The 12,797-nt window shown below is 39.6% G+C and overlaps 2 protein-coding genes across 4 annotated transcripts in view; one reads left to right on the top strand and one right to left on the bottom strand.

Moving 5' to 3' along the window:
- The first annotated feature begins 1,586 nt into the window (after positions 1–1,586).
- LOC125780494 (E3 ubiquitin-protein ligase TRIM39-like) lies at positions 1,587–4,155 on the top strand. Its single transcript, XM_049481990.1, has 6 exons — positions 1,587–2,529; positions 2,626–2,721; positions 2,809–3,042; positions 3,138–3,285; positions 3,359–3,385; positions 3,486–4,155. Exons 1-6 carry the CDS (start codon positions 1,942–1,944, stop codon positions 4,028–4,030), a joined length of 1,638 nt encoding a protein of 545 aa, XP_049337947.1. The 5' UTR covers positions 1,587–1,941; the 3' UTR covers positions 4,031–4,155.
- Positions 4,156–4,259: 104 nt separating this feature from the next.
- Positions 4,260–12,797, bottom strand: part of shrprbck1r (sharpin and rbck1 related) — a 40,221-nt gene continuing 31,683 nt past the window's right edge. For all 3 annotated transcript variants that reach the window (XM_022663331.2, XM_022663332.2, XM_022663333.2), the window contains exons 12-14: positions 10,703–10,801; positions 9,832–9,975; positions 4,260–8,560 (exon numbers count right to left, since the gene is read on the bottom strand). In XM_022663331.2, the coding sequence (XP_022519052.2) occupies positions 8,480–8,560; positions 9,832–9,975; positions 10,703–10,801 (324 nt within the window). In that variant the 3' untranslated portion in view covers positions 4,260–8,479. The remainder of the gene's footprint in view (positions 8,561–9,831; positions 9,976–10,702; positions 10,802–12,797) is intronic.

Raw genomic sequence — 12,797 nt, 5'->3', positions numbered from 1 at the left:
AAAGCTACCAAAAGTCTCCAGCCAATCAGAAGTGGCAAAAGGATTTGACCAGTTAAATAGACCGCTGAGGTCGTGCGTCATTCTGTAGTTCTCGTATGGCTTATAAGTGTCTCAAAGTTCTCAAAAACTCACCTCTATCACATTCTGTGGTAAATAAATCTGTTCAGAACTCTGTACGTTTTATTCTGTGTACATTTTCCTCCTATACATCACTAGATCCTCTGAATTATGAGATCGTTTAAGAGTTGTAATGAGAAAAAATGCTAGCTTTAAGCTAACGCTTAACTGTGGCAGGAAATGCCAGAGTACTCGATTCTGCAGTACACCAGCGAACTCCGGTCGGATCGCGTTTTGCACTATTCTTCTTCTTCACAGAGGATCATTAAAGTATTTAAACAGGTGAAAACTCTATCAGTATGGTGATGTTGAGCAGTGTAGCCTGTCTTAGAGCTTTAAAAAGCAGATAGTAAGAGAAAGTGGTTCTCAGTTCAGGAGCAGCGCTTCCCCGTGGGTTTAGTATTTAATTACGGTCATTAGTTTATACTAATTACATACTAAACACATGACCCAAATTATCAACTAACAACTAATCAACTAACTAACTGCCCTCACTGAGGCGAGCTGTGTGTTACAGCAGTAAAACTAGCAGGACAGAGTTACTCCAGAACCACAGAGCTAACCCAGCTAACTGAAGAACTACAGAGTCTAAAACACTTGTCCTGTAAAACATGTAAAATGGCTTAATGTGAGTTTTTTTCCATAAGGAAAGTAAAGGAAAGGATGAATCTTAACGTGGCTTAATGTACTAAAACAACAAACCAGAAACAGAAACACCAAACATCTCTAATTTAATTCACCGAATTAAAAAGACGATAAATGGTAAAACGTGCTACAGTATTTAAAGCTGTTCTAGAGTTACTGTGTGCTGCTGGGTTAGTGTTTGTGCTGGGTTGGAGTTTGCTGGTGTTGCGCTGAAAAGAGTCCCCTGCCGATCTCTGCAGCTGCGCTGGGATGTCAGTTCCGTGCGCTGTAGCATTAGCTTAAAGCTAGCATTTTTTCTCATTATAACTCTTAAACAATCTCGTGATTCAGAGGATCTAGTGATGTTTAGGAGGAAAATGTACACAGAATAAAACGCACAGAGTTCTGAACAGATTTATTTACCACAGAATGTGATAGAGGCGAGTTTTTGAAAAGCCCATTTATTTTCTTCATAGAGAACTACAGAATGAAGCACGACTTCAGTGGTCTATTTAACTGGTCAAATCCTGTTGCCACTTCTGATTGGCTGGAGACTTTTAGCAGCTTTGTTGCAGTAAAAATCTCTGCGCTCGAGCAGGAAGCGCTCCGTGAGCACACAGGGGGAAGTTGAGTGCGCACTCTCATAACATTAAGAGCAGATAGATGGTACACATTGATGATATTGTCTGAGAGCGTGTGCGCAGTTTCGTACAAGAGGAGAGTTAATCTGAGAGAGAGCATGGTAAATTTGTGAGAGCGCACCTATATTTTACACGTGAGCAAATAAAATCCGTGAGCGCTGCATGAAACAGACTCTTACATTCAAAAACTCCGCTCTCGACTATTGGCAGTAAAACAACGCCATAGTAATGCCTCTTAATCTTCCTCCTGTTTCTGCTGGAGATCCTTCCTGTTCAGCTCATTTCTAACATTCACCGCTCTTCTAGTTTCATCATTTTTATGAAGGTGTTTAAACTGCTGTAAGACGCTCACTTCTGTTCTCCAGCTCAAGCTGTTCACTTTAGTTCAGTCCCAGAGTTCAGCTTTAACAGCTGGAATGTGGAGATGATCAGCAGCTGGATGGGTTTGATGGTGAAAAGTGTGGAACTGTTTTTATTCACTGACTAAGAATTATTCTGAAATGATCTCTGTGCTCTCAGATCACCTTCATGCTGCTTCTCTGTGTCTCCTCAGTCAGTCATGGCTTCCTCCAGCAGTCTCCTGTCTGAAGATCAGCTCCAGTGCTCTATCTGTCTGGATGTGTTCACTGATCCAGTCTCTACTCCATGTGGACACAACTTCTGCATGGTCTGTCTCAGAAAGTGCTGGAACAGCAGCTCACACTGCCAGTGTCCAGTCTGTAAGAGAGAATTCCCCCAAAGACCTGAACTGTCTATAAACACCTTCATCTCTGGACTGGCTGCTCAGTTCAAGAAGTCAGTTCAGGAGAAGTCCAGCAGAGCTCCAGAGAAACGTTCCTCCAAATCTAAGAAGGTTCAGTGTGACTCCTGCTGTGAGGAGAAGCTGGAGGCTGTAAAGTCCTGTCTGGACTGTGGCGTCTCTTTCTGTGACTCTCATTTATCACTTCATAAAACTACACTCAAATATAAGAAACACAAGCTGATGGATCCTGTGGAGAACCTGGAGGACTACATCTGCCAGAAACATGAGAGACCCCTGGAGCTGTTCTGTAGAGACGACCAGACGTGTGTGTGTCAGTTCTGCACTGAGGGAGACCACCGGACTCACAGCACTGTTCCTATAGAGGAGGAGAGTGGAGAGAAGAAGGTGAGAGATGTTCAGACAGAGAATTATTAACACTAATTTTACTATTCTCCTATTTTTCCTAAGAATAACTGATCATAATGTGTCTCTTTATCACAGACTCAGCTGGAGAAGACACAGACAGAAGTTCAGCAGATGATCCAGGAGAGACTGAAGAAGATCCAGGAGATCAAACACTCTGTAGAACTCAATAAAGTGAGATTTTAAAGCGTTTAAACTCATTTTAAATATGAAAGCTGCTCTTTAAACAGTGTTATTGTTCTTATTGTTGTCTCCTGTTAGAAAATCAGAGAGAAGGAGGAAGCAGACAGTGTGGAGATCTTCAGGGCTCTGGTGCGCTGCATTGAGAGAAGCCAGGCTGAGCTGCTGGAGGTGATGGAGGAGAAGCAGAAAGCAGCAGAGAGGCAGGCTGAAGAGCTGATTAAAGAGCTGGAGCAGGAAATCACTAAGCTAAAGAGGAGAGACACTGAGCTGGAGCAGATCTCCCACACTGAGGACCACCTCCACCTCCTACAGGTCAGAGTCCCTCTGTTTCTCAATAGTAATGCAGTCCATCACAGGACAGCACTGCCCATGCTGAGGGGTTTCTCCTCTCTCCTGCTGTACTGTAGATTTACCCGTCCCTCTGCAGACCCCCACACACCAAGAACTGGACTGACGTCAGTGTTAACACTCCTCTGAGTGTGGAGAGTCTGAGGAGAGCTCTGTCTCAGCTTCAGAAACATCTCACACAGGAGATGGAGAAGATTGATAAGTGTGGTAAGTGTTTACTGTTCAGGTTTTTAATAATCCTGAATTTGAAGTCTAATAGTCTTTATTCTTTTCCAAACAGAACTGAAGAGAATTCAGCAGTATGCAGGTGGGTGGGGCTTTCACTGATCACATGATTCAGTCTGTATGATTCTCTATTTATTACAGTATGTTGATTAAAATGGGTTTAAACTGTGTTTCTCTCTCAGTGGACGTGACTCTGGATCCTGATACAGCTCATCCTAATCTCATCCTGTCTGATGATGAAAAACAAGTTAAACATGGAGACAAACAACAGAAACTCCCTGATAATCCAGAGAGATTTAATCGTGGTACCTGTGTTCTGGGAAAGGAGGGTTTCTCCTCAGGGAGATTTTACTATGAGGTTCAGGTCAGAGAGAAGACTGAGTGGTATTTAGGAGTGACCAGAGAGTCCAGCAACAGGAAGGGAAGGATTACACTGAGTCCTGTGGATGGATACTGGACTGTGTTGCTGAGAAATAAAACTGAATATAAAGCTGCAGAATCTCCTCCTCTCCTCCTCTCGTTGAAACAGGCTCCCCAGAAGGTGGGGGTGTTTGTGGATTATGAGGAGGGTCTGGTCTCCTTCTATGATGTTGAGGTCAGATCTCATATCTACTCTTTCACTGGTCAGTCTTTCACTGAGAAACTCTATCCATTCTTCCACACTGGTCTTAATGATGGAGGTAAAAATTCAGCTCCACTGATCATCACTCCTGTTCAACATGATTAATAAGGTTTATTTTTAGTCATTCCAAAGAATCGTGTAAGAACAAAACCCATATAGCATGCGCTCATTGGATTTCATGAAGCACTTTTTATTTGCCTCTATGCTCAGTAAATATTTCTAAAACATAATTATTACTAATAATATGTGTAATATGTTTGTTCTTGTTCTGCTACCATTTATCTTTATTATTACTGATGTTCTAAGTCAAATAAAGACATTTACACGTACACTGTTCATGTTGTCCACCTTTATTTTCAGCTTGTTAAATCACATAAGCTTAAGGTTTACATTAAATTATTAGAAATAATGTCATATTAGGAAGTGCTACAAAAATATCTACAGTAAAAATAGACATAATCCTCGACTCGCTGATACACCATAAGGCACAAAATAGGGTTAAACCCAGTCATCCTGAGGAGCTCTGAGGAGGAATCTCACTGGAATCTCTTCCATATTTCTAAATCTTCAGTTGTGTAGCTCTGGTTAAAGCTGTCTCTGAAGAGACTGGGAGATCATAGTTGTGAGATCTGGTGTAGAACAGAAGGTCTAGTTAAGGGTTCTATGTAACGTGTACCTGACAGCTAAGCTCCGCCCACATGAATCCTGTTATTGCACCTACCTAAACACACCGTCCACCGTCTGGAGTAGTTAGCTGAGCATGCTACAATAACAAGCTAATGGATAAAGGTGATACTCGTGGCTAGAACACAATGAAGCTAGCCGCATCACCTGGATTCAAACCGAGGACTCTGTCCATCTCCTTTTCCCAGAAATCTAATCACAAGCAATCCGATCACAGGAGATATATTAAAAATGCTAGGTGTGAATATGGCAATATGTTTTGTCAGTCATCAGGTGTGAACAGGTCTATATGGATAAAAGTATTGGGACACGCCTCTTAATCACTGAATTCAGGTGTTTCATTCAGTCCAGAGTGGGTGGAGCTTAAGAGCTCACTAAACTCCATTGTAATACTGTAATAGGATGGCGCCACTGAAACAAGTCAGATAATCTAGATCAGGGGTGTCCAAACTACGGCCCGCAGGCCATTTGCGGCCCGTTTCCTTTTTTGGAGCGGCCCGCGAGGTATTTTAGATATAGAATGAAAGTTGGCCCGCTGTTAAGCAGGTTTTTATAATGTGAGATTTAAAGTTTGAACACTAGGTGTCAGAAACGGGCCAAAGAGTCTAAAAGCGGAGAGGGTGCGCATTTCTAGCGCAGAAAAACTGGGTAAAAGAGTCCAAAAGCGGAGAGAGTGTGCATTTCTAGCGCAGAAAAACAGAGCAAAGAGTCTAAAAGCGGAGAGGGTGCGCATTTCTAGCGCAGAAAAACGGGGTAAAAGAGTCTAAAAGCGGAGAGAGTGCGCACTTCTAGCGCAGAAAAACAGGCCAAAGAGTCTAAAAGCGGAGAGGGTGCGCATTTCTAGCGCAGAAAAACGGGCAAAAGAGTCTAAAAGCGGAGAGTGCGCGCATTTCTAGCGCAGAAAAACAGGCCAAAGAGTCTAAAAGCGGAGAGGGTGCGCATTTCTAGCGCAGAAAAACGGGCCAAAGAGTCTAAAAGCGGAGAGAGTGAGCATTTCTAGCAAAAAAAAAAAAACGGACCAAAGAGTCTAAAAGTTGCCGTAATTAAGGAGTTTAATATTAAGAGACATCATGAAATTAAACATCAATTTGATAAATCTTAGTTTACGCAACACTGTCAAAGATAAAGACAGTTAGTCAAGTAAAATGGTGTGTAAATGAAATAATCAGGAAAAAAGTATTATTTAAAGTGCTATATTTCATTATTTGTTTTATTACAGAGTCTGTGGCCCGTGACTTTAACTATATTTCTCCTTCTGGCCCCCAATAAAAAAAAGTTTGGACACCCCTGATCTAGATAATATTCCACCGTTAGCTATAATTGGTTTGTATTAAACTGTGGAAGCGTCTAAGAACCAAAGCAACTCAACAATTAATTGTCTAAAAACAGGGTTGCTTCAAGTGATATTAAAATCAGCAAAAAATCTGTATATCAGGAGCTTTATGGCATAGTTTTATTCCAAGCTGCTGCCTGCTAAAAGATGAACCACTGATTAGACTGATAAGTCTTGGTTTGGCTAGAAGAACATGTCCGGCTGCACTGTGTGCCAACTGTAAAGTTTGGCGGAGGAGGGATAATGCTAACGGGCTGATAGGATCCTTAGTTCCAGTAAAGGGAAATATTATTACTTAATTGTAGCAAGACATTATCGACAGGCATTTTCAACACAGATTCCTGAATTCAACTCTGTCATATACCTTTAATATAAATTAACTTGAACAAAAGATGAATGTAAGCCAAGCTAAACCTCTCACAGGTACGCTTCAACACCTTATAGAAAGCTTTCCCAGAATAGTGGAAGTTGTTAGAGCTGCAAAGGGGGACAAACTCCATACTAATATCTGTGGATTTACAGCCCCAATCAGAAAAGAACATATCGTCACTGTCCAATGAAAAACAATTATCTCCAAAACAGCAACTTTAGAGGAGAGAGAAAAAACCTTGTAAAATGTCAATGGAAGTCAATGTAAAAAGAGTTTATTTCAGATCATTTTGAAGTATTTCTATTGGTTTGTTCATCAAGAAATTTTAGCACATAGTAAGGGACAGTTTGTCTGTTCAAATTATGTAGTAAATTCAAAATCAACAAAAATGGAGATACGTTTTTTTTTCATAGGACAGCGACGATATAACCAACATGCTTATACAATTTGATTTATTATTTCATCGCAGACAGTAAGAAGTTTTGTCTGATCAACCTAATTTTATTTGTTAAACTACATCCCTTCCTGCATTTCAGACCGGCAGAAGAATGCGTACCCTACTTCAAAAATTCTCCATTACCCTCTTCCTCCACAGTCATGCCTTTGTAATGTGTGCAGCATGTGGTTTTGCACTGTATTGTCTTGTTGGAAAAAGCTTGGACGTCCCTGGATGGGTCTCAATGTATAACAGAAGTGTACTGACTAATTTTATACCAACCTATGATTGAAATCATGTGTTGACATCACCTGTTTGAAATTGTAATTTAGTTTTTCAGAATATTTTACCAAATTACTAGCCCTGAATTGCCAGGTGCTAACTGTATTAGGAATGTGTAGCAGGTCTGAAATGCAGGAAATGATGTATATTACCGTAATTGTCGCACTAGAAGACGCACTGGATTATATGTCACATTATGTGATACTAGTAGGGAACAGGGGCATTGCTATGTTTTTCTTCTAATTCAGCTATAAAGCTAAGCTAAGTTAAAGGTGTCCTTCCGCTAAAATCCACTTGTTCTTGTTGTTTATGAAATACAGTAGGTCGCTCTGAGTTGTTTATGATGCTGCACATGAAACTCTTCCTCAACCCCCACTGTCTGCAGTAGCCCACGCCTCCACCGGACTAAAGCAGCGTTATACCGGATCACTGGAGCACTTTTTTCAACAAAAAACAGCTCATATGGCATTTATTCATACTAGAGACCACATGAAAAACGATGGAATAAGTTCTTAAGTAAACAAAACTGTCAATCTAAAAAAAAAACACATTTTCTTTTAAAGTCAAACGAGTGCTGGATGTTACTCTACACAGATTTATCTCCTGAAAATGGTTTCTTTGGGTGAGTAAAGCGCTTTCGTTTATTTAAAGTCCAGATTTCCACTAGCGGTTAGCGGCTAATGCAGCCGGACAGTGCTAAACTAAGTGCCCCTCAAACTACAGTCCAATAATACTCACCTCTGCACTGGTTAGCGGGTAATGCTAATGCTGCTCCAGCAGTGCTAGCCGGGGTTAGCAGCAGGCTACAGTCCGATACACTCACCTCTGAACGTTGAGCAGCAAATGCTAATTCTTCTGGAGAGCTAAAGTGAAACTCCTGTATAACTCTGTACTTTAGCCGAGTGGCTTTACTGCTCCTTAATACCTGACTGATATAATTCATACATAAGGAGCACCTGATTATAAGACACACTGATGATTTTTGGGAGAATTAAAGGATTTTAAGTGCACCTTATAGTGTGAAAAATACGATAATAAATTAAGTTGAGCAGATAAAATATGAAATTGCCTGAGTTCACACTGTAAAGTGTGTAAAGTGGCCAAAGTGAGGGTATCCCAATACTTTTGTCCATATCGCGTACGGATGCATATAAATCCCAGTCTGGTTCTATGGTTCTTTTTAGTGGTTCTGAGATAAGGAAGAGTCACACAGAGGAAAGGCACTAATGTGTGTTAATACTTCATATCAGTGTAGTAGAAGTGTAACAGGAGATAGACGTAGGTCTGAGGATATGTGCAGTGTGTGGAAAAGTGCATTTCATTCAGTTCTATTGCTTTAATCGTGTATCCGTCACGTAACAGACGTTCAGCTTTGGTTTAAGCTTTGGCTTCTTTCCCCCCCCCGATACCCTCCCTTTCTCCCATCCCTCTCTTTTTCCTTCCCCTCCATCAGTGGCAGTTCTGGCACTTTGGGTGGCATCTTTGTTTGTTCACGTTGCACCGGCAGCCTCCGCTCGTATCTCCTGGTCCCTGTGTGGAAAGAATGTATTAACAAAATGAGCTGGATTATGTACTGCATAATTATCGAACCTAACATGAAACCATACCATAACAAACAGCAAGACATACTGCATAGGTCGGCAATAGGCGGCCCGCGGGCCAGATGCGGCCCGCAAGCAAGAAACATCTGGCCCGTGAGGTTGAACTATAATGAAAAAAAAAATGGGACTGTCCGTCTCAAAAATGCTCTTTATTTAGAAACTTAATTTTCCAAAACAGAAAAATTTATTAAAGATTTTTTGATAGAGCCACGGGCTGTTAGATAACTTCTTTATTCTGTTATTTTTTTTTTATTTGTTTTTTTTTTTTATTTAACAAACAGGTATATCTTTAATAGCGCCCCCAATGGTCAGTCCACAGATTTCACCCACATCAGCCCACTTGAATGTCTGCTTGTCATTTTAAGAGCCCCCCCCCCAAGTGCTTGTGGCCCGCCATGTAATGGCTTGGAAAAAATCTGGCCCGCGGCCAAACTTAATTGCCGACCCCTGACATACTGTATATATATATATAAAACCAGCCTGGTGCATACAGTGGCCTGTCATCAACTACTGGCGAGTAATCCAGCTCAGAAAATCAGTTTAAATCATTGATAAGCCTCTCCAACCCAGCTAAAGTCAGCTGGTTTGTGTTCTTTAGCATCATGGCTCCATCCCGGCAGAGACTTGATATTAGCATCGTGGCTAAAACTCTCCAACCCAACCAAGATGCTAATTTAGACTCATCTTAGAGCCTATGTAACCGGCACAGTGCACACAAACTCTTATCAAATATCAGTGAGTAATCCAGCTCAGAAAAATAGATATTTCCCAATTTTAATCCCATACCAGCATCTAGTGCAGGTGTGCTGGTTTGACCATACAGTGGCTTGCAAAAGTATTCATATCCTTCAAACTTTTTTTTGGAGGCTAGAGGCAGCATTAGCTCCTTTAATAAAGCGTCTTTCCTTTGAATTTAATAAAGTTTTCTCTCTAAACATTATTGCTTTTGCTTGTTTTCTTTTTATTGTCACTATGCTTATTGTAGTATCACATCTGAACTAGTGAGAATGAGTAAATTTCACACTTTAATTTGCATATAAGTAAGACAATTATGAAGGATGTTATTTTATTTTTATGCAACTAAAATGTATTTTGATCACTGCACAACTGCAGGTATATAAGGTATTAACCGAAGCATAAAGCATACAGTTTATGAATCTCTATTGGTATCAGGACTGAAAAATAGGGGTGGTTACGGACCCCTGGACCCCAGCGAGGGCCTCTGGTGACCCAGCAGATCTCTGTGTGACAGACGGTACAGCGCAGCCAATCACAGCCCTCCTTCTTCTGCACAATGATGCCACACTGTGGACAGTGCATCGCCTCACCAGACCTGACCAGAGTCTGAGAAACAGACAGACAGAAAGAGAAAGAGTCAAAAAATAAAGAAGAAAAATAGAAGAGTGAGAGAAGGACAGATACAAAAAATGAGCAAATGAGGAAATTCAACATGGTAAAATTATATCTTTCACAGTCTGGGCTGTAGGTGAAGGCCATTAAAGATTTACTAAACCCTAAAATCATATTTTTTCCCTTAATGAAATTAATTAAATATGTTCTTTTGAGTTAAAGAAACATACCAGTCCTGCTTAAATTTGTATAAATCTTTCCTAACCTTAAAAAATATATACTGTATAATTAAAATATACACATTAATTTCCACCTCTGCAACGCCCTCACAGGTTCAACTGTGCTTCAAGAAGGATGACGACTAGCACACGCCTCCTCTGATACATGTGAAAGCAGACTCCGCCTCTTTTTGAACTTGCTGAGTAGCATCACAGCGCTAACGCTCGGAGGTTCTGATCCATTAGCTCACAGACGCAGCCTCGTGCTGATCCACATCACCCTAGGAGTGATGAGGGGAAAGAGCGCCATCTACTGTACCCGCCCTGAGAGAGCAAGGCTAATTGTGCTCTCTCGGGGCTCTGGCAGCTGATGGCAAGCTGCATAACCGGGATTCGAACCAGAGATCTCCTGATCATTAGTCAGCTGGACCACTTAGAGCCCTTCTACAGCCTTAATTAACTGTACTATACGTGTGTACAGTATATATGAGTGTATGTCTGACCTTCAGCAGGTCCCGGGTCCTCCGGGCTGCCGTGTCGTTGATGGCGCGAGCAGCCAGATCATCCTGGTACTGTTTACAGTTCATTCCTTCATGAATAGCCTGTGAGACAGAGATACACAGAGAGTTCATCACTTTAGAATTAATACAGGCTCCGCCCACATCTAACATCACATTCTAATCACCTGCAGCTGATGTGCTGCACCTCATTCTAATTTATACAGTTTAAAATAGTCATAAAGGCAGACGTTTACTATTTTATATCACAAGAAAAAACATTTCTACACATGTATATGATTAAATTATATAATCAAAACCTGTCAGGTTTCTAGAGTTATTACTGAACTTAGTAAATCTGCTTCTAGCTACAGAGCAGTAGTGAGCTGGAATTCACAACAGGAAACACAAAAACTAGTTTTAAACTTCTGTAAATATGTAGCCATCGTCAAACATCCAGTTTTAGTTTTTATGTCATTCCGTTTTATTTATTTCATTATTTTATTCATTTTATTCCCTATTTTACCTTTTGGCCAAAATCTTCTATATTTTGTCCTTTTATTTATTTTATTTTCTGTTTTACTTTTTTATTTCGGTTCTACTGTGTACTTCTTTATCAAGTTTTAGCTTCTTATTTTTTTAATAAGTTCTATTTATTTATTTTTTTGTTTGTTTTATTGTTCTAATTAGTTTTCTCTTAATGTGACTTTAATTTTAGCCTGTCCCCTTTCCTTTTATTTAGAATTATTAATTTTTTTCTTAATTAATTTATATTCCTTATTTCAATTTAATTTAAATTTTTTTTTGAGTCGCTTTAAGTTGTAAATGCTCGGCTTCATTGAAAATAAGGATTACTGTGAATGTATTCCCAAGTGAAAATAAAGTTTGATTGATTGACAGATCGGTCTATTTATCATACAATATTTATCATACAATATTTATCATACAATATTTATCATACAATATTTATCATACAATAAATGGACATGAAGTCAATCATTTTCCCTGAATTCAATATTGCCTGTTATATTCCTCTTATAAAAAAAGCATGGAGAGCCCTTCACTGTTTAAATGTTTTAAATATTTTTATTCATGTTTTGTTTATGTAGTAAATACAGAACTTGTCCAACGTCTAAATACTCTTAATTATTAAAAGTTTATTGCTCTTTAAGAGAATGTAATTGTATTATTAAGCTATTTTATTATAATTATAACTATAACAATCATTCAGTTTATCATTCTGAATTCAATATAATATATCTTGTAAATACAAAACAATAGTTATCGTGACAGGCTTATGCATATTTATATTATAATCATATTTTATAAGTAATGCTCAAAGACTTAAGACTTTCTTAAGTTCTTGTAGTTAGAAAGGCAGTGTCCCTTCTTCACATTTATACCACAAGGTGGTTCAACGTTCCTTTTTGTTTTTGTTATTTATTTCTTGAACATTAGATGAATTTAATTAATGTATTTTTAATATTTTGGGTTTCGTTCATTACTGAATATGATCTGTACACTAAACTTTCACGTATGTATTATGAGAATATGAGTTATGTTATAGTCTTATAGTGTTATAGTAAGTTTATATGTATTTTACCCAGGATACCTCTGTGTTATCTTCTTAATGGAGGAATGGATGTTTTTTCTCAATGTTAAAGGATGATTTATTCGATATAATAACCCTTTTAACCAGGACTCTTCAGTAGATGGACCCCTGTTTTATCTCACAAGCTGGTAAAAGTGTGTGTGTGCGATCAACCAAGCCAAAAAAGATGGAGGCTTAGGTGGCTTAGGTGTCCATATATATATATATATATATTTCTGATTTTTTCTCAGAATTTGGCTCTCCAATTGTCCCACCCCTATCAACTATAGGAGGGTGCAGACGAGCACACGCCTCCTCCGACACGTGTGAATCATTCACCCCTTTTTTCAAGCTGCTGCCGATGAATCATTGCCTGATCAGCTAGCATGTTTGGAGGAAAGCGCAGTGACTAGGTTCCGATACATCCGCTCACAGACGCTTTAAGCGTGATGGGGAGAGAGCGCCATCTACCCACCCGGAGAGAGCAAGGCCATTTTTGCTCCCTGCGGG

This window comes from Astyanax mexicanus, chromosome 8 (genome assembly GCF_023375975.1).
Source record: "Astyanax mexicanus isolate ESR-SI-001 chromosome 8, AstMex3_surface, whole genome shotgun sequence".
In the NCBI taxonomy this organism is placed as follows: Eukaryota; Metazoa; Chordata; class Actinopteri; order Characiformes; family Acestrorhamphidae; genus Astyanax; species Astyanax mexicanus.
This window is presented reverse-complemented; position numbering and strand designations above follow the sequence as displayed.